At 41.2% G+C, this 24,376-nt stretch overlaps 1 protein-coding gene across 1 annotated transcript in view; it reads left to right on the top strand.

Moving 5' to 3' along the window:
- CBL (Cbl proto-oncogene) overlaps positions 1-24,376 on the top strand; it is a 44,162-nt gene that overhangs the window by 14,464 nt on the left and 5,322 nt on the right. Inside the window, exons 3-15 of the mRNA XM_085316738.1 lie at positions 9,976-10,122; positions 11,531-11,687; positions 13,205-13,326; positions 14,350-14,487; positions 15,299-15,386; positions 15,931-16,062; positions 16,477-16,680; positions 18,301-18,432; positions 18,871-19,248; positions 20,235-20,329; positions 20,981-21,136; positions 21,630-21,733; positions 22,199-22,381. Coding sequence (XP_085172864.1) covers positions 9,976-10,122; positions 11,531-11,687; positions 13,205-13,326; positions 14,350-14,487; positions 15,299-15,386; positions 15,931-16,062; positions 16,477-16,680; positions 18,301-18,432; positions 18,871-19,248; positions 20,235-20,329; positions 20,981-21,136; positions 21,630-21,733; positions 22,199-22,381 — 2,036 coding nt within the window. The remainder of the gene's footprint in view (positions 1-9,975; positions 10,123-11,530; positions 11,688-13,204; positions 13,327-14,349; positions 14,488-15,298; positions 15,387-15,930; positions 16,063-16,476; positions 16,681-18,300; positions 18,433-18,870; positions 19,249-20,234; positions 20,330-20,980; positions 21,137-21,629; positions 21,734-22,198; positions 22,382-24,376) is intronic.

Below are 24,376 nucleotides of genomic sequence, written 5' to 3'. Positions count from 1 at the left end.
AATAATTTCAACATAACTATTCTGAACATGCTGAACTTGCTTAACTGTTGAATACAATTTAATTCAGAGGCTCAGTGGTTATGCTGGAATATTTTTGTTTCTATCACAAAGTATTTACTTCTCCAGACCTCCCTCTTGCACAGAGGAGCTACCGTTCAGAAACTGACACTGCTACAGAAATTACTCATTGCAGCTGCTTTTCTACAGTTGTGTAAATAGATTTCTTTTGCTTTACGCTGCAGGTCAGAGAAATAACATCCTGATCAGCAGACAGGGCTAGGAATTGTCTGTTACTTGGGAACAAATTAATTTGGGTGAGGAGTAAGTTTTTCACCAATGAATCAAATTTATTGAGCATGTTAAAACAGTCTACTATGAGTGCAAATTCAGCCTTATTATCTAAATAAAATTGAACCATTGCAAACATTTCTGTATGAGAAGGCTGTTAATGTAAGGTGGAGGGAGGAGGGTAGGTGCAAGACTGAGGTGAAATAATTACTCAGGATGTAGACTGGATGCTTAGGAAACAGTACAAGTTATTTTACTAGCTCAACTTGCATACTAGGGAAAACAAACGCTRAATTAACTGGTCTGTAGAGGAAAAGGAGGTTATGCAGGGAATATTCTAAACCRTCTCCTTTCAATATAAAATTGCTAATAAGATTTGGGAAGCTGGTCTATATTTAACTGTTGTCATTCGGACAGAGATCTGCTGGCGCAGCAGGATTTCATACTCCACTGCAGCTCCAATGTGAAGACTTACCAATTTGCACAGGAAAAGGCTTCCAGTATTTTATGTCTACTGGAAATGACCATGCATATCCTCTAAAGGGGAAGGAAATGCATGAGAATGACTTGAGGGGAAAAAATGGAATTTAAAGAGAAAAAGTTTAAAAACATTTGCTTTAAGCCGTGAACCAGAAAAGCCCTCTGGGGGAGGAGTGAGACTGACTCCAAAATCTCTTACTTTGAAATGCTTCCCCACCACCACCCAACATGCACTCCTGTCCAGGAAAAAAGAGATGGTATRAAATCCAAAACTCAAATGGTGTGTGTTTTAAGAAAGTCCTCCTTTTGTTACTTCCTTCTAATACAGCTAAGACTTTTTCACAAAAAACAGTAGTGAGAAGTCTACATCTGCATTTAAATTAGAACATCGTAAAGAAAAGAACAGGCTCCAAAGCTGCCCACAAGAAAAGTTTCCTTGCCAGTCTCAGCATATGAACACTAACTARCTGCTTGTTACCCAAGGAGAAATGCATTATCATTTAAATGTTGTTGGAGAGAGGACTGAGAATTATTTCTCTTTAAATTCTTTATCGGTAGTTTAGGTGATAGTTATAGAATTCAATTAAAACTARCATAATTGGCATAACCTTGCATTTATTTTAGTTTTCTTTCCATTGAGAATAGGGCCGCTGTCCTGAAGAGCAGTATATGATCAAATGTAAGCTATGGGGCTACTGCACAGTAAGGAAGTAGGATTTTTATTCATTTTAGCTTGTTTTTTTCTCAGAGTTTGTATGACTGTAGAGTCCTGCAGAAGTCTTATCCCATGGACTTGATTTTGTGGATGGAACTGCAAGCACATAGTCTAGCTAATTGTAATTTTCTTTTTGAAATGTTGGTTTCTTGATGTTGGCGAAAATGTTGTTGTGCTTTTTGGCAGCTGTGTCATGTTTCTTGTGTGCTTGGCCTGTATATTAAGGGCCAAGATGCTGTGTTTTGGGTTGCTGTTGATTTGAAGAAGGCTGAAAAAGCCGTGGCTTTTTTCAGCTCAAAACCAAGTTGTGTTTTGGTGTGCTATGTCTTGTGAACATGGCAGTTCGGCTCTCGGACCTGAGCTGGAGGTCCGTGCTTTGTGCTTGGGCTAACGTCCCTATCCAGGCCCAGGGGTGAGCGGAGCTTCTGCTGACGTGCGCTGGCCTCCGGGGAGGAGGCAACAGGGCTGCCCTTTATGCAGGTTATTCAAGCCTGATGTTGAACCCTATAGTTCTTTAATTGAAAAGCTATTTTTGAGCTGAACTTTGTATTAACGAGAGGTAATAAACATGTTAAGTGTTCCTTTCCTTTCTTCCAAAGGGTGCCTAATGACCCAGACCACAAAATCAATGTAATAGTAGCTGATTCTGCAAAATTATTTAGTCTGAGCAGTTAACTTGCTGGTTCTAAAACGTGTAGTTCACTGTTAGGGTCCTATTTTACTTAACTTGTGGAAGTACTGGAAATTCTGCAGATCAGTAGGCCGGCATTACTTTGTAAGGTGACTTCTGTTGAGCCAGTAACAGTTAAGTGGAATTTCATTCACTTCCTGTGTTGCAAGTTTTGTTGAAAGTAGTTCCGTTGTTTCTATTTTTAAAACTGATTATTGTGTGTAGAGGACTCGAGTTGCCACAGCATTATAGAAGTCCACTCAGGGTCACTTTGAGCGTTTCTACTTATGTGCATGGGCTAGAGTGTTGTACAAACATGAAGAGCATGTTAAAATCTTCTTGCTGCTGTGGTAGCAGGTTATAAGATACAGTTGTTCCCTCGGGGACCAGGTGCAGCCGCTTATCTGTCTGAATTGAGTAACTGCTGATGTGTGGTGCACGGWCAGAAACATCTGAAAAGCGTGTGTTATGTGGTAGCCTCACACCTTTGGTTTCCGAAAGGTGCATTTTGCATGTTTCTTGATTTGTTTAAACAGTTGGAGTGTGGGTTTTTTTTTTTTTTTTTTTTGAACCTTTAAATCTTCAGAATATAGAAGATGTCAAGTGATTGCAGGGAAAAATAGAGTACCTTTAGTACACACTGTTCAGACGGAGGTCCAAGATGTGGTGTTTGGGCTTTTTGCTCTGTTACTCTCCTCTTGTGCAACTGACTCGTCATTAAACCTTTCTCTGCTCTCTAATGTTTTCCTTAAAAAACGAGGCTGCTACCCTACAGAAGTGTTCATGTGGCTCTGCTGAAGTACTGTTAATATTAGGATTCTCAGTTCTGAAATTGCTTGAACATTTGTGGTTAAACAGACTTAACAGAGCTGAACATAAGATAAATACCTTTTTTGCCTCAAAAATGCTAGTTAAAACTATCTCATGTTTAAAAGAATATTTAAGTACTAAAGGAAGTTTGATCTGTCAGTACGGTTATTGATGTGTGATTTACAGAAAAGCAAGCACTAACTGCTCAACTAGTGAAATAATTCTGGTGTTCTTGCATCATAAACTGTCTCCTTGCATGAAAGCTCACTGGCAGCGTGAGGCTGCAGAATTGCAGAAGCTGTTTGGGAGTGAGAGTTGCTTAAAAACAAAAGTTTCAGCAGCAGTAGTGAAGAGTACTGTGACTAAAATGGGTTTTACCTCTGTTTAACTGAGTGACCTTCTCATTTCCAAGCCATCAACTTGTGATTCTTTCACCAAGTACCTGTGGCACTGTGGAGGGAGGAAGTGGTGCATCTGAGTTGTCCTAGGTGGCTGCGTTAGTCCTGGGGGGAAGAGAACGRTTCAAAACTGCGTCATCTTTTTCAGAAGACTCTTGACTTTCAGTCAATGGCTTTAGTGTTAAACGATCAGACACGCACACATCCTCCGTTGTGCTTTTTCTTGATTTTCCTGTAGGCTAGATAAGCAGACTTTTAAAAAGTGCTCTATAATCATTCCTCCAGTGTACTGAGACTGCACTTCTTCTTGTGAGCTGCCTTTCTGGGTCATGCCCTTTTAACAGTCAAGTTAATGCATAGAGCTTTCTCTCGAGATTTGAGTAGGATGGTTTTACAGTAGCTTGGCTCCTCTGCTCTGAATTTTTTACCCTCTAGAATCTATATTGTTGACTTTTGGTGAAATACAGAATATTCTTGAAAGTATGTTGTAATGGAGAACCTTGAGTCATGCTTAGCTCAAATTTTGTTTTAGGGCTAGAGGTGTGATTGTMTCTTTTAAATCTTAGCTTCCCTTGAAGAATCTCTCTGTTAAAAGCAGCCTCTTCTTTGAGAYGATGAGCTTCACTTGTAAAGACCCCATGAGTACAAATGCAGTCAGAGTCAATGGGAATGCAAATACTAAAAACTTTTGAAAATGGGATCATAAACAAGAAAAATGTATGGTAACTTTGGAAAAGTGAATCATTTTGGAGTTGGCTGTCTTGTGGTACACCATTTCTTCTAGATAGTGTTTGTAGCATGCTCTTAATAAAATGAGCTTGACAGGCTTGATGCTATGTTCATGTCAAACGATAGCATGTGAGCACAATATTGAGACTATAAATCATCCAGTGGTGCAGTCGTCTTGCTGTGTGTGAAGCACAAAATTATACTGTGCATGTCAGTCGATCAACTGTGAAGTAGTCGAGAAATGTTGAAACAAGATGAAAACGTTATAGGGGGCACTGGCGAAAGTGGTAGTATTGTCTTAACATTGCCACGAGATACGAAAGGCGTTTTAGTCATGACCCGCATTAGGTGCTGTACGACTTTGATGTGATTAGTTAATTCCAGTTAGTGTAGCTGAGAGAGGTGATGCTACAATTAAAATTGTCCTCTGCCATTGACAGCTTTGCAAGACTGAGSCTTCGCAGTGGAAGTGCTTTTGTCCATCCAGCAGGAACTGGGAAAAGAAAAATCAGCAATAGGCCTGGGGGAGGGAGCAGCACCAGCAGACCCAGCTGGGGCCGGGCCCGTGGACTGGGGCGAGTGGAAGCGCTCAGTCGACCTTTCAACTTCCGCTGAGACGTGCGGAGCAAAAACAGTCGCGAAGCAGGAAGGAAGTAGTGCAACCGCAGCAGCAGAGGCACGGAGGAGGGGAGGATGGAGGAACGTGCCTGCTCCGCGGCAGCGGGACGCGCCTGGCCTGCCCTGGAGCAGCCAGCTGGTGAATTAGCACTGGAGAACTTGGGGAAATAATACTGCTTCTTTTTTTAATATCCCAAAATTGTTGCCTGAGACCTGCCTCTCTCGAGCCCTGGAGGTAGCAGGGTTGGAAAGGCTGATGTAATTGCAGCCGAGCAGGCTCAGGTGATATTTCAGAGCTACTGAAGAAGCTGTTAGCCTGTCCGTAAACACCACATGCATGGGAGGAATGATGCCTCCACGCTACAGCTGCAGATGCCTGATTAATAATCTGGTTATTGTATAGAGTGGGRAAATCTTTAGCTTTCTAAGCTTTCACTTTTAAATATGTGGTTGTTTCACTGTCTAACAGTAAGCTACATGTTTTTCAGGTGTGTGTGAGTGAACGCTCTCCGGAACATGAAACGGTGCTTAAAAGTTGTCACTGTTGCTCTTCGTGTCTGAACCTARCTGCTGCCAAAACTACATCGTGTAGTTTTTTCCCTTTGAAGCTGACACAGGTGTTGCAGTTGGGCTCCCTTGCAAACAGGGAGGAGAGCACCCTGATGTGGCTTTTGGGCCCTGGGTAACCTTTTCAAAAGTGCTTATATGACAAATATTTATATTCCACTGAGAGTCAAGGGGATTTAGGTGCTAAAGTCAGAGACTTGCAAATAATTATTTGACATTGCTCTTGTACGTGATCCACAGCAACTACTAGTAACTGKTTTTGTACATTATTTATGTAAAGGTCTGGTAGGCGACCATCCTAGTCCATGAGAAACGTCGAGATTGCTGGAAGTCTGTGGCCAGAAATGTTTGGGAATTTCTGGTCTAAGTGTTCTTTGAAAATATTACCCTTTTTCTAGGATAATTCTTCTGTTTATATGAAGGAATGGAGATGGGGACCTTTGATGTTACTAAAAATAAAAGGCAACCATAATAACTAAGCTTTGATATGCCAATAAAGATGTATGCTGTAGTTGCAAGTGTTCATTTGGTCTGTATGCATTTACAAATGTGGTGTAACTTTGTTGAAATAAATGAGTGCACTCTTAAAGAAAATGTTCTTTTAGCACAGGATTGGTAGTTGCTGTTGTGTCAAAAGCTAGTTACTTGCACATAAGAATAGTAAATTTCAGAGTATTTTATTGTGTTTGCTTTTAGTGTTCTTCCTGCTATTATTGACATAAAATATACCTGAATGTGTGTATGAAATGGCTGTAACTTCAAAAGGAAAACTGAAAATCTTCAGGTATTAGACACTTTTTGAAACACTGAGTCCTTCCATGCGCATGTGTGAGAATGTAAATTTTTTTTTTAATCCACCTGTAAGCCTGCCGAAGTACTTATTCAAATGACATGCTTAGCTGAGTACAAGGACTTACTGGAACTCAGCTAAGGGAGAAGGCTCTTACAAGAAAGCGATAAGCAGCTGACCACAGGAATAGGCCTGATCTTTCTGCAGAATTAGCTGTTGCTTTGCTTAAACCATGCTCTACTTCAGTTAGCTTCTAGGTTGAGGTTCAGAAATGCATTAGCGTACTTGTCTGACCAGACAGCTGTAAGTGAGTAAATGCCCCAAAAGACTTCACTTCCTTCTACCAAATCTTGCATACATTAGCTTCAAGTATATCTTGAATTTGTGAACAAATATGACACTATTCAAGTGTTACGGTGCTAACAAGTCAATGCTTGCTTGAGCCATACGCTTGAGCTGTTTTAGGATTACTAACTTTGTGGAAGTAGCTTTGCAGTAGTGAGTTGGCGTAAGATGTCACTTTACCTACTCTGATTGCATACTCAGATTGCACACTAACCTTTCAAGGAAACTATTTTTATCAATGTTCAGAATCAAATTTTTACAAATTAGTCTTATGTTACTGTAACAAAACAACTAGCAATGATAGCAAAATCCTCCGTTTCTCATTCTTGCCCCTTGAATTGTGAATGAATTAAATGACTCAAAATAGCATAGTTTTGGCTTTTTTTTTCTGTGCTGCTGCAAACTGTTGTCTCTTCCCTCACTTACGTAAGTGCAAACTTTCAGCAGATGGCTGGGGGAACAAGCTGCACAGCAGGAGTCTCTGACTTGCAACGTTGTTCTAGTGTTTGTCACCCAGAGGTGTCACAGGGACAGAGTGGGAACCCAACCTGTGGCCTCCTAAACAGAGGAAGTGGGTTGTGCATTAAATGTATGTCGTCATCTCGGCAGGATTAGCCAGTGCCCATGCTTCTTAACCTCAGTCTTTCTACTGTAAACGGAAAGTTATTTATCTCCTACTGGCAAAAGGAATAAGTGACTCTGAATTACTTAACGTTACACCCGGGAGGGCACGTGCACCAGCAGGTACTACAGATAAGGTAACAGCCTGGCTGTGTACTGCCGCAGCTTTTTTGTATATCCCRGTATCAAGATCCTAAACTACTCATTTTCATAAACGTGATGGTGGTCAAATGGGAAACTGTTACCTTGCTATTCAGATCAGGTCACTAATTTTTTTTCTTATATAATCACTTTAAAAAATATTTTTTTTTCTTCAGTGAAYGTCAGTGGAACAGAGGACAAGCAACCTTAAGTTGCATGGTACCCTTGTTTTCCTTTCGAGCTGTGTAGGACTTCACCAGCAGCTGTAGGCATCCTCTTACACTTGCACACAGGGTCATGTACTTTAGACACAAAAAATAAACCTTCCTAAAAGTGAAAGTGTAGGAAATTGTAGTACCATTGCAAAGCTTTAATGTGACTGAGTATGCAACATGAACAGAAATTACGCTACATCAGTTAGGCAAGATGAATTTGCCAACAGCCCTTATCGGGCACTGCCTCTTATCTAATGGTGAGAAAACAGAGAAAATGTTTGAGTTTGAGAATCAAGAACTCCAAATTATATAGCTGTTTTAAAATACACACATTTGGAATGCTTAGTGAATCCAGTGAAGTGTAACTGAGTGGAGCAGTCTCTAAAAGAGCACTTTAGTGGTTTTACTTCAGTTCATCTGGAGCACCTGTAGAGATCAGACATGTATGAAATGACAAAAACCAGAATCCCTTGCTGTAGAGCTGGCAGGTTCTGTAAACACTTTGAGCTGTTTCCATTGCTGAGGCACAAACTAGAATGTATTAGAGTAAGTAAGGATGCAAGAGGAAAATTACTGTCGAGTAAGGTTTATGGTTCTGACTCTTGCGTACATTTGTAGAATGTGAAAAGGCTCTTCTGGTCTGCCTGGACTATACGGCAGCGTGGGGGAAGGTTTAACGAAGAGCTGAGTGAATGGCAGAACATTGTGTCAAGCAAAGCGAGTCGCTTCCAACTGAGTTCATGCTCTGTGGAAGACTAGCATGTAGCTAGRAGACTTAATGTCAGATGTATAGGGGAGTTTTTGCAGCAGGGCTGAGGGTGCTTACCTGGCTCTGCTGGCAGGTGATCGGTTGCATGGTGAGGCAGGTGAATAAGATTTGCGGTTCRGTTAGGAGCAATATCTATGGAGCAAGGGGTATCTGAAAAATGCCTGATGAAAAGATGAATAAGTTWGAATCAATCCAGCTGTGAATACTGAAAAATGGTGCAGGAATAAAGCTGGGGGGAACTTAATGCACTGCTAAGGGTCGCTGGCTTCCAGGGCATGGCATCCTACAATAGTAGCACACTCAGTGAGAGAGTTTGGAGAACAAAAGATTAAGAAATTACTTTGTGTCTAGGGATGCTTCTAATCCCTTTCCAAGTGACTCAGTATTCAAGGTTAGTTTAGTTTGCAAAAGAGCTTGCCAGGTTGCTTAGCACTATATCTAAGGCTGTGCAGTGCCTTGGTGCTTTCTGCAGCCTCCTGGCCAGACGCAGTCTGTTGGGTTTGACTGTAGACATAGTYGTCGTGTCTCGTATGATATCAGTTCCTTCCTTTACCTTCAAACATATGATATGGGGGATAAAATAAGTCTCTGACCCTAAAATATCCCTGTTTCTTGGTTCCAACTCTGTTTTCCTATTACCTGGGGAATGTTATGGAGTGAAAGAGGAGGAGAAGAGGGTCATTCTTTGTTTGGATAAAAGAATGAGAGGAAGAGAAACCACAGTGAATAAATCCTTTCTGCATGTATGAGTAGAAGGGCATCTTTTTAGTGTCATTACTTTGACTCTGAGCTAGGAAGAAYGTTATTTTGGTATTGCTGTACTGCTAGAGGCAATGATGCTTTGAGCTCTTTTACTACATAACACAGTTACAAAATAGAGCTCATCTTCTTAATCTGGTTGTTTAGGCCAAAAGCTGGGATGGGGCAATCCTGAGCTGCAGCCTGTACTGCTAGAATTTGGTTCTAACCTAGTACTGGTTTCATGTGAACTGTAGACCCCAAAGTGCCCCGAAGTCTGCCCTGTCCTCTCTGCCGGCCGGTAGTTCTGCTCTTGGAAAGCTTTTGCGTGCTGGCTAAATTTTAAGCGGAGAGTATCTCTCAACCTTCCTTTTGCAGTTTAGAAAAGGACATACCCTGATGGATTAGAGCACTCTAAATATGAATCTCATCAGACAGAGAAGGGACTTGGGGTAATTATCAATTGGATAATTACTTAGCACAATCTGAGTAAGTGTTCTGACCATCAGGCTTTTGTGTGAAAGTTTATTAACGTTTCAGGAAAAAAAGCTGCAAGTGTTCTGACCTTCCATTAGGAGCTGGTCCTGTTGTTATCAGTTAGCTGTTTTCTGAGCAAATCTACTGTGTTGGGACCCTCTGGAGTCTTGGGAGGACACTCAGTTTGTGTAATCCAAGGCAGTAGCAGTTGTATGTACCCTTGCAAGAAATTTTCAGGCCAAATAGCAAAGACCTCTGGTGATGATCATTATGATCATCATCAGATCTGGATGGTGTTTTGGGACTTTTTGAGAGTTTATTTTCTCYTTTTGGATTTGCCTTGAAAATGACCTGCCTGCTTCAAAGAGATTATGCAAATTTGTTGTTGTAGAAAAATATCTTGAGAAATGCAGAGATCGCTTACAAGTGCTGTGTGATGGATGTATACGGAATGCTAGGTGAATACTTGAAAAGTAGTCCTAAATAAGATTTTTGTAATCTGAGATACTTCTGGAATTGCAATAGATACTAACTCTGTGTTACTCACAGCACAAAGCCATATTTTTCTTCTCTAAAAGAAACTTGCGTTTGTGATCTTTTGTAGGCGTAACCTGACAAAGTTATCCCTGATATTCAGCCATATGCTGGCAGAACTCAAAGGTATTTTCCCAAGTGGCCTTTTCCAAGGAGACACGTTCCGGATCACCAAGGCAGATGCTGCAGAATTTTGGAGGAAAGCTTTTGGGGAAAAGTAAGTTTCTAACTGTACTTACARTGAGAGATGTGGGAACAAATTACACACAAAGGTTACGTACTTTTAAAAAATCAGCTCCTATTTTCTGGTTCATAAATGTCTGTGTCAGGTTAATCATAGAAACGCCTGATAGGAAAGACTTATTAGGTCATTTGATCCACTCTCTGGGGTTGAATATGGGATTGTTCCTATGTTATATTTTCCAATTCTTTGTCCTGTCTTGTTTTAAATCTGTCAAGTGATGGATCTTTCCCCACTTTCCCTAGGAGACTGTTCTACTCTAACAAAGTTTCTCTGGATTGCTTAGGCTAACTTATTCAGACTAAATTTTCCTCTCCTTAACTTAATTCCTCAACTGCTAAATAAGCTTCACAAACTATGCAAAATAATATGCTTTCTTCTTCCAAAGGTTATCATGCCCCCAGTATTAGTTGTCCGTTAGTATTTAGTTGTCCTTAATTTAATTAAATTAAATTCTTATTATATTAAATTCTTTTCCTCTTCCCTACAATTAGTCTTTCTAATCACTTAGTCACCTTTCTTCTGGCTTCTCTGAACTTTTGTTAGTTTGCATGATGACTTGTTAAGATAGAATGAAAGAGAAAGTTAAGTGCAACATATATTTAGGTATTAACTGTTGAAATATCGGTTTTAATTTTTATATCTACTAAAAAGCTGACTAAATGATCTTTAGAGGTGTCCACGGCAACCTTTGAGGATTAAAGTTAGTCGAATTGGGCTCTACTTTCTAACTAAATAAGGTACTTGAYGTGAAGAATTTTAGTTGGTAGGTGTCAGAACAAAAAGCAGTAATATGTTTACTCATGATTATTGCAGTGGTCTGAAGCTAGTTATGTTCTTTTTATGTATCTGTTCCACTTGACTTTTTAAARGAAGGAGAATACTCCTTTATACAGYAGCCTCTGTTTCRTGTCTGGTTATCTTACTTCTCCAGTTATTCCTCCTTTAAAAACTGTTTAGAACTGTTTTATTTTTTAACCATCTAGATCTCTGCTAAAGGGTTTGTTGTTAAATCCTTCTCTACCTGCTGCAACGTTATGAAACTCCTATCACCCGGGGTATTGTATACAGCCCCTGGGGCATGCTTGAGGGCCACGGGGACATGACAGGACTACGGATAAAGGGAAAGGAGAAAGCAGAGATGGGCTTCAGATTCCAGAATTTTATATATGCACAGAAAATAGGCTGATGTCCATTTGACTGCTAACTTCCTGTGATAGCAAGACGTCTTTTGCTTGTGTAATGTGAATAAATCTCCTGTAGCTAGTTTTGGTTTGCCTCTATTACTTTATCATGAGGCATATACTCACAGAGAAAATGCATAGGATGTATGGGATGGTGGTCCCCAGTCACTCACATTTACAGATGGCTTGGTTTTCCCCAGGACTATTGTTCCTTGGAAGAGCTTCCGTCAGGCCTTGCATGAAGTGCATCCGATCAGTTCGGGGCTGGAGGCCATGGCCCTGAAGTCAACAATTGACTTGACGTGCAATGACTACATTTCAGTGTTTGAATTTGATATCTTCACACGGCTTTTTCAGGTAAGAATTGAGGAATGTGACTCATCGGAAGTGGCTGAAAAATGTGTATCTTAGTGCTTCAAGTTAGACTCTTTTCCCCTAAGATAAACCAAGTTTTCCACATTAAAATAACATCATTTATATTATAATAAGTTTGTTCTTCTTGCCCCTTGTTCTCTGGCAAGTTTTGGTAATACTTAGAACTTCTGACTAAAAAAGAAAAAGTTGTCTAAATATAAATTACAACTGTAAGACACGTTCAGTATCCTTCCGTGAATCAATTTTTCCCTTTCAAAGGTCACTTTTAGACTGAAGTTCTAATACARCTTCTGTAAGCCAGGAAATGTGAAGCTTAGTTTATCAGTCTGTCTTCCCTTGTGTCCTTTTTTTTCTTGTCAGATATATTTTCCGTTGGGGGGGGGTGTTCAGGATGGAGCGTGAGCATGGAAATTTGGGTTTCCTGGCTTTTGAACAGACACAGCCAGGATGTTGTGTACATATTCTGTGGTCTGTGTGCCAGAAGTATGTGTTGCTGAGGGGATATTAATATAGGTAAAATTCTGACCCGTGGTCATGAAGAACACTGAGCTCAAACGCACAGCTTCTGATGGTGCAACTGGATATTTACAAGACCAAACACTTACTTCTTTGGCTCTGACTTGTCTTTTCCCATGTGATAGGGTGGGTTGTAATTAAGATACGTCTAGCTAAAAAATTCCCATGTTCAGTGTTGCAATGTATCTGATCTCATTCAGTACTTTTTCCAACTGTAGTACATAAAGAGCAAGCTGACAGTAGCTGCAATTTCAAGGAGAAGCAAASCTTTTGGGGAAAAGTAATATCTTCYATTAGACAAGCTAATAAAGGTGAAAAAGGCAGATGAGATTCTAGACACAGAAGCCCTTCTGTATCTAGACATTTTTTCTGCATTTTTGACTTTTTTCTACATCATTTTTAGGAATATAAAACATATATGTACTGGTTTGTTTATTCAAATCGTAGACTAGCCAGTAATCCTTGACACACCCAAGTGAGGTTAGGTAGTTAAGGAATAGTCACAAGCATCTTACACACAGTGAAACTGAGAAAGCAAGAAGTTGCTTTCATGAGCCCATAAAGAAAGTCACACTGTTGGAGATGCTACTAGTCATGGTTTCTGGTCCTGTACATAGTCTTATTAAACTCCTGTCTCTATCCCTGTCTCAGTAATGAATCATTTTCTCTGCTGAAGCAGTACAGATTGGTAGCTGTTCTTGGGCTGTCTTTTTTATGACCTCAGTGACTTTTTCCTTGTTGTTTATTAAAGGAGTTTTGATTAAGGCCTGTCTAAGATGATATTTATATCACCTACAAGAGAGAGACTCAAATTCTGAGGCTGCTGCATGAGAATATAAGTTTTAGTTCCTCTTCTGGATTTCTGTTGGAATAAGAAATCTGATTCTTTACCTGAAGAACTGACTTGTTTAATTAAGGAATTTTGTACGTATTGATACCTTATAGAAGTGCGTGGTTAATGTATTTCTTTGTTGTTTCTGTAGCCATGGTCCTCTCTGCTCAGGAACTGGAATAGCCTAGCGGTGACTCATCCTGGTTATATGGCATTCCTAACCTACGATGAGGTAAAAGCCCGGCTTCAGAAGTTCATTCACAAACCTGGCAGGTTAGTGCTTGGCAGCAGTGGCCTTTTGGATTGCTCTTGCTAACATTTCTGATTATTGCACTGGCCTGAGGAGGTTGGGATTTTTTTGTCTTTGTCCTCCTTCCTCAGCATTTCAAAATATGAAAAAAAAACAGCTTGCCCTCTATTCAGACATTATCCTCTGTGTGGTGACATGCTTCCTGCCCATACCCCCAGTGGTTACACCAGCTCCCACTGGGGTGAGCAGGATGCACTGAGGCAAACGTTTCCAACAGAGTGAGGCCAGACCGTGAGCAGTTTAGGACTGTGAATAAGGGAAGGTATCAATACGTAGCTTCCTGGCCTATTTGTGTCTAACTAGGAGAGCTGAAGGGATTGCAGCCCCCATTAGCAGTGTGTACTTCAACTTCAGACATACAGGCAAAGCTGACCACTGATTGCACTGGCAGAAAGCAGCAAGCTAGGTGAGGGAGGCTGCAAAGTGATGCTGTGGCCTGGGCAGGCTTGGGAGGAGGATGTAGGGCGAAGCATCTTCTCGGAAGATCTGAGTAGTTTTGGGCTGTTAACATCCTCGGTGTAACTTGGTCCAGTGCAAGAGGGCTAAGAAATTTATCTTTGTACATAAAGGATCAAGTGTTCATTTCTGAAGATTGTCAGAAGACTGTTAGTTCTTTGCTGGTTTTAAAAACCTTGTGCAGTCTGGGAGATTCTTTTTTGAGGGGGTGGGGGCAGGTTGTTTGGGTTTTTTTTAAGTTGATTTGAAACAAATGGTTATGAGGGTACTARCTGTTCTTGCTCTGGATCCTGGATTTGATTTCACATTGATGCCAGTGCTTGGATACTTTGCTTGCTTCGTATCAGATTRCAAGGTTCTCCTTTGAACTGCTTGGGGGTAAAGTGAGAAAAGCTGGTGTAAATCATCCAGTTATTCTTACTAGRTTTTATTTGTTGTCTTGAGATAGCCAAAGGCTGCCTACTTGATAATTAATCTTTTCTGCCTGTTCCGGTYTAAATTGAAGTTTCTTTTCCTTTGTTTCTTTTCAGTTACATTTTCCGACTGAGCTGTACACGACTTGGTCAGTGGGCCATTGGTTATGTTACTGCAGATGGGAACATTCTTCAGACAATCCCCCACAACAAACCTCTTTTTCAAGCACTGATTGATGGCTTCAGGGAAGGCTTGTAAGTAACTGTATYGACATGAAATTTTTTGCTTTTTTGCCCTTTTTTATTGTGAGTTTGTTTTATGCATCTTAATCCTGTGATAAGGTCTTGAAATCAGTTGAATGTTGAAATGATTCCTCTGGATTCCTAACACATTATCTACTTTACGGTAGAGACAATATGTTTCAGAGGCCAAGAAACCTTTGTTGGCATCGCTAAGCCCCTTTTGCACATCTCTCAGTTCTTCCTTTTTGTTTTGACCTCAGTTCAGCACAACACTTCAAACCCATCCCATTGATGTCAGTGGAATAATTCATATGCTTAACTATTTTGGCACTCAAGAATACTCAGACAGCTATCTTTTGAACTGGGTATCTCTATTCTCCTTTGCAGTTGTAGAGAATAAGTGTTTGTCAGCATTTCCCTTATCTTGACTTCTTTTCCAGTTGGGTCTTAAACCCATGTCACAACAACTGAAATTACAACCTCAGTTTTCTTACTCTGAATATTACAGTTTCACTGTATGGTGCTTTAAGAAGAGAGGGCTGGGTCCATAACCTTCTGTTTGTAAAACAAACAAACAAACAAAGTTGCCAGGAGGGTAAACAAGCTTCTTTTTTTCTGTTTTCAAGAATGACATGTTTGTTTTTGGTCTGATAGGAAAGTTATTCCAAAACTTTATTTGAATTTGAAACACCTTGAATTTTCTCCCCTTACTTACCAGCCTTATTCCTTCTTTCTTCCTCCACCCTGAAAAGAAACCTTATATGTGTGTTCTTGTGCCTATATGCACATATATAGAGAACTTTTTTTCTCCAACTGCTTGCAGTTATTTATTTCCTGATGGCCGGAATCAGAATCCTGACTTGACTGGCTTGTGTGAGCCCACACCTCAGGACCACATTAAAGTTACACAGGTGAGCAGCCCGTCCAACTTGCTTGCTTTCTTCCCGATTTCTGGCCTCCTTAGCTATTTATATAATTTCTGTCATACAAACCAGTGTCCTGAAGGCTTGTTTTTAAAGCTGCTGTATTGCATCTTGTAGGAGTGGTAGAAATCTTTGAATGATATAAGTGGGGAGAGGAGATTGCAAAGGTTAAATAAAGCTTCACTAACAGATTTTAAGATATTTGTTTAGTGTTCTATCAAACACTCATTCTTCTGTACCATCTAGCATGTCTGTGCCTGTGGACCTTGCTTTTYTAAGCTGTTCTTGGGACATTTAAATAAGTGTGGGATAACTTTCAAGTCCACTTTTTTTTTTTTCAAAGCTTGACAGATATATCTAGCACATAAAATCACAGTGCAATCTTCTCACACTTCTGCTCTGTTGTACTATGTTCTTGTGTTTGGAATTTATTTACTTCTTCCTGCATATCTTGTGTTGAATTTCTTGTAGCTATGACTAATCAGGCATGTTATTTTCCAGTATCAACAGTGTCGATCTTTCTTTCCCCAAGGAACAATATGAATTGTATTGCGAGATGGGCTCCACGTTCCAGCTGTGTAAAATCTGTGCGGAAAATGACAAGGATGTGAAGATTGAACCATGTGGCCATCTGATGTGCACTTCCTGTCTCACTGCATGGCAGGTTAGGCATTGCCCTCTTGTTACTCTCCCAGCGAGATGGTGGTTACTCTTTTGCAAAAGAAGTATATATTCTTTCTTCTCAAAACTGTTTAGTTTCTTCCAGGTATGGAAATTAGGTGGTGGAACTGAAAACAAACTCATGTTACAGTAATACCAGTGTATCAGTGCCAACTTCACGTGTCCAGGGAGAAGCTGGTCAGATGCCTGGCCTCTTAATTGAGGAATAGGCAAGAAGGCTACTTTTTCTACTGTGGAGAGAAAACCCTCTATATTTATAGCATARATTGCCTTTCTCTCTTTCTCACAGTCAAAATGTACCTCAACATGAAATGTTTAAAACTCTTTGTATGTTATCCGTGGATTTCATGTCTGCATCATAGTGGCGGTTATAACGTATCCCTTCTTTTCTCTGAAGGAATCAGAAGGCCAGGGTTGTCCTTTTTGCCGCTGTGAAATCAAAGGAACGGAGCCGATTGTTGTAGACCCATTTGATCCCAGAGGAGGAGGAGGATTATCACGGCAAGGTGCAGAAGGAACTCCTTCACCCAATTATGATGATGATGATGATGACAGAGCTGATGATTCCCTCTTCATGATGAAAGAATTAGCTGGTACCAAAGTAAGGATACTTGAGTGTGTGCTAGTAGATGTGGCAGCGTTTACCGAGACTGTGTGTTCTCCGTCAGTTTTCTGCGATCTCAGTGTCTTGTGCGCACGAGGTTGGTCAGACTTCACAAGAGAAAGGATTTTAGTCAGTGTACAGAGGGTGAAATAAACAGGGATTTAGGTTTAGCTGCACACTGCCAGTTCAGTTAAACGGTACCGGTCACGCTTCAAAATCTGTGACCTGTGTGTTGTCTTGGAAGGTGGGGTCTTGGTCAGCTATTTGAAGAGTGAAAGAGCTGAGTTCGGTGATTAGAACATAAGGTCTAGGTTTATAACACTTCCCTGCATACTTAGCAGTGCTGCTTTTGATTTATTAGCCATAGTTCGCTCATATCAGCAGAAATTAATTCATTTTCCTCAGTGATGAATATATTTAACCAGATAATAGTCTTTTCAAGGTTCTGATGACTAGCTGGGTAGAGGGCAGGCTATTTTGCTGAGGAAGTCAATTTGACTGTCATGTTTTAATGTGGTGTCTGACAAATTTGTATAATAAAGGTCTGATAACTCTCTACCATCACTGCTACTTCCTTCCAGGAGATGTGTACAAGAGAGGCATTCTTTATGGATCACTGCATATGTATATGTATATATGTATTTTAAATCTCATTGCTCCTCTTGCATATCTGCAGTTAGCATTGTTCTGCTGCATAGGAAAGTGATCCTGAATTTGACTAATTCTTAATAACTGAATCTACTAAAATAAGCTGCTTTTCCTTGTGAGAAGGAATCCTTTACTCTGGTTTACTTACCACTGATCAGACTTCTCTTTAACTTCTACCCTGTGAAATAATGTATTAAATTACAGACTGTGTTTCTGGAGATTGTTTTTGTATACATAGCTTGGGGAAGCAAAGCACAGTTTCCTTGATGTGACATCCTGTTGTGGTTTGCAGTAGGCTTGTATTCTCTATTTGCTGGCACTAGTGAGTTCAAATGTGTGTAAAGCTTTTCAAAGTTACAAAGCACCAGCCTTTCTTGTAAAATAAATTTTATAAAGAAGAAGAAAATAGGTACTATTCTGATTTGTTAGATGGAAAAACAGATTTCCAGAGACAAAAATGGAAGTTTTCATGTATGCTAACGATTGCTACAAGTACAGTGACACTGTAGTAAAGCAGTTTGCACAGTGGTGACTGCGATGCTAAGTTTTTTCTGCAGCAGATCATGCCCTCTGGTGTCAAAAGGAAAACAAGCTTGCTACTATTTGCATGCTGGTAAGACAGATTTGTCACTCTAGGAAAACAGCTTGTCTTTTATTGTGCCATTGCTAAATGTTCATTTGTGGTTGTATACCACAGTTAAGCCCACTGGTGATCTTCAAGGTTTGTTGCAGTCAAGCGTTGTTGTGTTGTGACAGTGCCTTCATATGCTTGTGTATGGTTGTAATTAATATAGTCACTTGTTACTGGTAACGATAGTGAAGGTAGTGCCAGTCAGGGAACTTGAAAGCAATAGGAGCTAACCTCTGTAGAGGAAAGGAGCTTTGCTGGATTTGATCATTTAAGGAGCTTTGCTGGATTTTGTCATTTTCTCTCTTTTTTTTTCTTTTTCTTTTTTTTTTCTTTTTCAGGTCGAGCGTCCTCCTTCTCCATTCTCAGTAGCTCCACAGGCTGCCCTTCCTCCTGTGCCACCACGACTGGATCTTTTGCAGCAGCGGGTGTCTAATCCACCTGGGGCTTCCAGTCCTGGGACTACTTCAAAGGTAAAACACTCTTTGCCCTTTCCGGTATTATGCTGGGGGGATGTATTGTTCTGGTGAACCCTTCACGTTCTCTGTGACATCCCTAAATTCTTTCACATGTGTTTTTTTTTCTTCTTTCTTTTCCACGTCCTGTCAGGGTGCCTTTCCTTCCGTTCCCGCATGAGAACCCAATCTGTCCTGAAAACAAATGCTTCCTTTGTAAATCCATGCTTGGAGAGTCCCTATTTCCCATCTAGAGGGTCTGTCTTTCTTCCCACTCCTCCATGCTATTGCCAGCAAGCAGATAGGTATAACTGGAAGTACTTGGTCACTTAGGCTGACTGGTGCCGTCCTGATGAACTACCAAATTATCCTTGTTAGGAGTATCTTCACTGATTTTTAACCTCAGGCATTGGTGCCTATGCCCCGTGGGTTTTACATTATTCTGCTGCTTTCCAGGCTGCTCCAGGTACACTTCACAAGGATAAACCTTTGCCAATCCCACCAACGCTCCGAGATCTGCCCCCGCCACCCCCTCCGGACAGGCCACATTGTATCGGAACTGAGAGTCGACCTCAGAGACGTCCCCTGCCCTGCACACCGGGAGACTGCCCTTCGAGAGACAAACTACCCCCCGTGCCCTCTAACCGTCAGGGCGAGCCGTGGCCATCCCGACCAATTCCAAAAGCCCCGTCTGTAGCTCTCGGCCCTGGTGACCCTTGGGCTGGGAGAGAACTGTCAAACAGGCACTCGCTTCCCTTCTCCTTGCCCTCTCAGATGGATTCCAGGGCTGATACTCATCGACTTGGGAGCACGCTCAGCCTGGACAATCCAGTGGTGAGTAGACATATTTTGTGAGGAATTAAATCCTCCAGTGTGCCATGTCTTTGTAGTTTACATCTCAATAGGATGATGGCAAGGGAGAGACATCACATATTTGGGCCATTTTGAAGACAACCAGAAAGGTAGTGGCAGATGCCAGGCAAAGGAGAATAATGTGAGGACTTCTTAGGGATGTGCTTTTGTGCCTCTTGGGAGCAAGGCTGAAATCCCAGTTCATCTTTCGTGGTTGCATTGAGCAACTGTCAGCTACAATTTCATGATCACTGTTGGCCTTTGAATTTTGAACAACCAGGAATATTTTGGTATGAAGGAAAAAATGTTTTTTACTCTCTTCAGGCTTCAGTCCTATGAAACCTGCATGCAGTAGTAATGATTAGTTTAACCTAGTAAAATCTGAGTTAAATTTGGGTCTGTTAACTATTATCAATGTCACAGTGTATAGCATAGTAGTCCAACATACTGTTCTCAAAGAAATCTCGAACAGTTTTGCTTTCTTTGATTTCACCCCACTATTGTTTCTTTTTAAACCCTTCAACTTTCTAAAATTGAAAGCACATACATTTTAGCCGGATTGCCTAAGAAAGCAACACTTGTGCAGTCATTCTGTCTCCATACGTGTAGGCTTGTCTACATCTTTTTTCCTCTTGTGCCTCGTTAACTGTTTGGCCTTTTGGCCAGCATCAGCTGAGTTTGACAAAGCCATTGGAGCCTCAAAGAAATTGAAATTCTTGCAGTTTTTCTGTAAACAGGCAGTTGGCTAGAGGAGAAAAACCCTGTCTGTGCCCTCACTGAGGGAAAGCTCTCATAAAACTACTGGGTTTTTAAGGTGTCAGAAAATCCTTTTGAATAAGTGGTATAGATACCTGAGGGAAGTTGCTTCTTTCCTCAAGAGGATATGTTGAATGACTGGCTGACAGCTTTGCCACTGTGCTGATAGACATCGTGTATCTAATTCCTAGTTTGGAATTTTTTTCTTTCAGAGCTTGAGCAGTGGTCCACCAGCAACCTCAGAGTGTGAGCACCCCAAAATTAAACCCTCCTCGTCTGCCAATGCTATCTACTCCTTAGCTGCCAGGTGTGTTGTTTTTGAACAAAGGTACTTTTTTTTTGTAATAGTAGAAAGGTAATTTGTAGGTCTCTCTCATGCTGGTGCCAAGGATAGAATTTAACACAACTCTGTCAGCCTAAGTTTCCATCTTTGAAGAATTATTAAAACCCACAGTCAAAAAAAGTTAGATGAAATCAGTATCTTATTTTAGGTCTTGGGGGGGGTAGTTACCTTTGACTGTGGTAATAGGAAACAGACTTGTGTATGGTTTCTAAATCACTTTTTTGATACATAAGAGTGTGAAATGGGTACTCAAGTCATGCGACAGAACTGCAGGTACAGCACAGCTATTCTTTGGCTGCTTGCACTGGATCAGGCTACAGTTTCCATTAGCTCTTTGGTAAATTCACTTCCAAATTGGTCTTTCTAAATATAGTGTGAAGCAGGTGATGTAAAATGTGTGTATGATATTGTCGGCTTCCTTTCACACGATGACTTTGTGCCGGCATGACCTTGCAGCTGGGCTGCTGAGAATCCTGAAAGTTCTTTCTCTGGAGAGAATCCATTTTAAAATGACTGTTGCTGCTTCAGCTGTGGGTTTGAAAGGCTGCTCTGATATTAATTAGATTTGACTTAAATGTTTTTCTAGGGTTTCTCTCTTGTTTCTTTTGCCTCTAGACCACTGCCTGTACCAAAACTGCCACCTGGGGAACAGTCGGAAAGTGATGAAGACACTGAATACATGTCACCATCCTCTCTGCCTGTGGTGCCTGCAGGTCCTGCTGTACAAAAACCAGAGCTCAAAATGCCTTTGGAAATGACTCCAAGTTTACGGTGAGATTCTGTGTGTATGTACTGTGCTTCCTCTTCATGCCTCCAGGGAAGCACATTTGTTTACTAGGGTGGAGATTTTGTCTGCTGTTCGCTGACTTCCCCCATTGATACTCACCAGATTTAGAATAACATAGCAAACTGTAAATGACACGCAGCCACTTCTTTTTTTTTTCCAGAAACCTTTTATAGTCATTAAAGGAGTCACATAACCACTCCCACCTCTTTCTGCTGGTAGTCCTTTAACAGCAGTGGCAGCCACAGAAATCCAAAATTACATTAAAGGGTTGTTTTCTGGTGGTATCAAACTCTTTTGAGTTGGTCTACTATATTGCAGTAGACAATATTAGAGCATTCACAGGAGCAAATATTCTCTTGCAAAATGGTGGTGTTTTTATTTTGGAGCAGGGATGAATGCAGAATCTCAGGCATGGCATCTAGGTGATGATTGACCGCTGTCACTTATCTGAAGGGTAACGTGCTTTCTCTTCCTCAGAACATTAGAGTGTGACCCACAAACGGATGGCTGTATGTATGAGGCAATGTACAACATTCACTCCCAGGCAACGTCCTCTGCTTTAGAGACTGTTAACACTTCTGGTGAGTGGGCTTGCTTAAAAAAAAAAAAAAACAAAAACAAAACACCTAAATGAAATGTTACTTGCTTTTACTGTCGAAATAGTTAGGATGTATGTGGAAACACTTGGTTCTGTGTACTTCAAACTGTATGTGCGGTTGTTGCTGAGAAGCCTAGTTGGAATGAACTGTAAAAGTGTTCAGCAGTTGTTTAAAAAATTGCTGTTTGGAAGATCTTGTTTTCTGGACTTAGCTGCTGTGAGCAGCTGCAGCAGCAGTCAGCCCATATCTATCATAAGCAATTTTAATCCTAGGGCAGTTTAATTCCTTACCTTCTGGAAAGAGCTTCCTCTAAATTTGGGCTTTTGGCAGTACAGCCGTAGTTCTGTGTTCTGTCAGTGTTTGCAGACTACCGGGGAACACAGAGTCTGCCCTGAGGGACAGGGACTCTGTTCAGTCCCAGAGCTCAGAACATGTCTCTTATTCTAGATGAAGGGGATTTGGCAGCAGCCACTGCCAGCAATGGCCCTGCAGAATCAGAAAATGAAGAAGATGGCTATGATATTCCGAAGCCACCACTACCGGTTGCTATTGCTCGTCGTACACTGTCTGATATCTCCAATGCCACGCCTGCCTTCAGCCGAATGTCTTTGGAAAACGACCCTGTAACAGGTTAGAGAACATCCATATTGCAGATATTGTAGTGGTTACTGTTAACTTGCTATGCACATTTGAAATTTCTCTGACACTGACTCAAGGTTTTCTATGTAGGCTGTATAACCACTTTTACAATGCAGAATTACACTGTTTTTTACATGTTAGGTTTGGCGCACATCTTGGAATGTAATAGTTTGGTCATTTAAATCAATGAATTAGCAAATCGCTCTAAACCACAATTAGCGAAACCTCTCCTCAGCTTAAAGGGTATGCCTTAAGCCACTGTATCCTACAAGGCATAAGATGTATTTTGTACCAGGGCATGAAATAGACCTTCAGAACCTAAACAGGCTTGTTTATTACTGTGCAACTAAAAGCTGAGATGACTGGCGCTACACCGCTACTGAGCTGGCTCAGTCCTGGGTGCAGTTGTTGCCAGCAGATGGCACACGCGCCCTTTTTGATACTGCCAGTTCCTTTGCACAGGGACCTAGTGGCTCTCCAAGGTCAGCTTTTTGTCCCCAGGGAGTAGAGGACATCCTGTCCTTCTGGCTCTGAGGCACATTCTCTGGGGGAAAACCAAAGCCTTGTCTCTGAGGGCCTTTCTGAATAATGCTTGACTTATTTCCTACAACTGCCCAGTGGCTCTGAAGGAAGTGCTGAAACTCTTCCTGTTGAGGGGCTTTCAGCATGTCTAAACTCTCTGGCAATTTGCCAAGTTAGAGGAGTGAATTTCTTCCTTCTGGAGGCAGCCAGGAGGCAGAACCTCCTGTACCGAAGACCATTTGCCCCAGCACTCCAGCAGCTCCCTTTCCCTGAGCTTGTTCTTGTTCTGCTCAGAGAAGAGCGGTGGAGTTTAGCTTTTGCCACTCCTCCCTGCCCCGCTTTTTGTGTCTTTCGCTGTCTGTAGAACAGGGCTGGCAGGGATAAAAAGGGGCAGAGAGAGCTCACATGCTGCTCCTGAATGAGCTACTGAGCTTAATCATTGACCCTTCTTTGTTTCTACTGCCCTGAAAGGAGAACAAAGCTATTGTCCTGCTTTGTACTGTTAGGAAATCTGCTGAAGAAAAATGCTGTGGTAGTGGTGATTGTTACTGCTTGGGGAGGCATTTGCAGCTTTCTGAAACGTGTATTGGCTGCCGCTGGAGTCTGGTGTTAAGCAAGGCTGGCTGCTGTGGGATACGTTCGGCTGTACTGTGTTCTCTTCCATTGTGCCATACAATTTAGTTTCTTAATCACTTACCAAAAGAGCTGTGCTAGTAGCTGCTCTTTCAAATTGACCCATGGTCTCTGAAATTCGATCCAGTTCAAGCTGAAACAGCTATTTCAAAAGACAATTTGGGGGAGAGAAGGGGGTAGTCCTTCTTCCTGATCATATAAAAGGCTTTTTGTGTGTAAGCAGCTTGTACTTTGAAGATTAGTGAGTTGAACTGCATTGTGGTTGGTGAGGAAGCATCAATGAATTTGTTTCCTAAAGAGCTTTCTCTATTTTAGGGCTTTTGATACAAGTTTTTCAGAAAGCCTCTGTGATGACTGCTTTTTTTCTGACCGGCGCTACAGTGCCCACTGTTAGAAAGGGATTGTTTGGACATTCTTAGTTTTAGGGATTTGTATCTTGTACACCAGTTCAACTGCTAGAAAACTCTATGTTGAGTACTCTGAGGTATTTCTTCAGAAGGTAAATAAAACCTTCTCTAAGGTGATGGCATATACTTGTGCAGAAAAATTTCCTGTGCTTTCAAAAGTAAGAAAAACCATTTTCTACAATGATAYAGTAGGTTAGGAATAAAAAATAGTCAGGAGACATTGCATTAGGAAGTGGCAGGGCGTCTGAAGCAGTGAGTTTTCTCTCCAAGGTGTTAGTAAAAGCCTTGGAGTGTTTGGTATCTAGTTTGGTTTTTTTAGCTAATCTTTTTATTTCCCAGGGAGTAATGCATGATGTGGCTACTGGCAAGTAACACATACGGATGATTAAGAGGAAAGGCAGAAGAGGCTGAGCTTACTGATCTG

This window comes from Rhea americana, unplaced genomic scaffold (assembly GCF_003343005.1).
Source record: "Rhea americana isolate MKP2758 unplaced genomic scaffold, rheAme1 scaffold_48, whole genome shotgun sequence".
Lineage (NCBI taxonomy): Eukaryota > Metazoa > Chordata > Aves > Rheiformes > Rheidae > Rhea > Rhea americana.
Note: the sequence above shows the minus strand (reverse complement) of the source record. Positions and strands in the feature narration are given on the sequence as shown.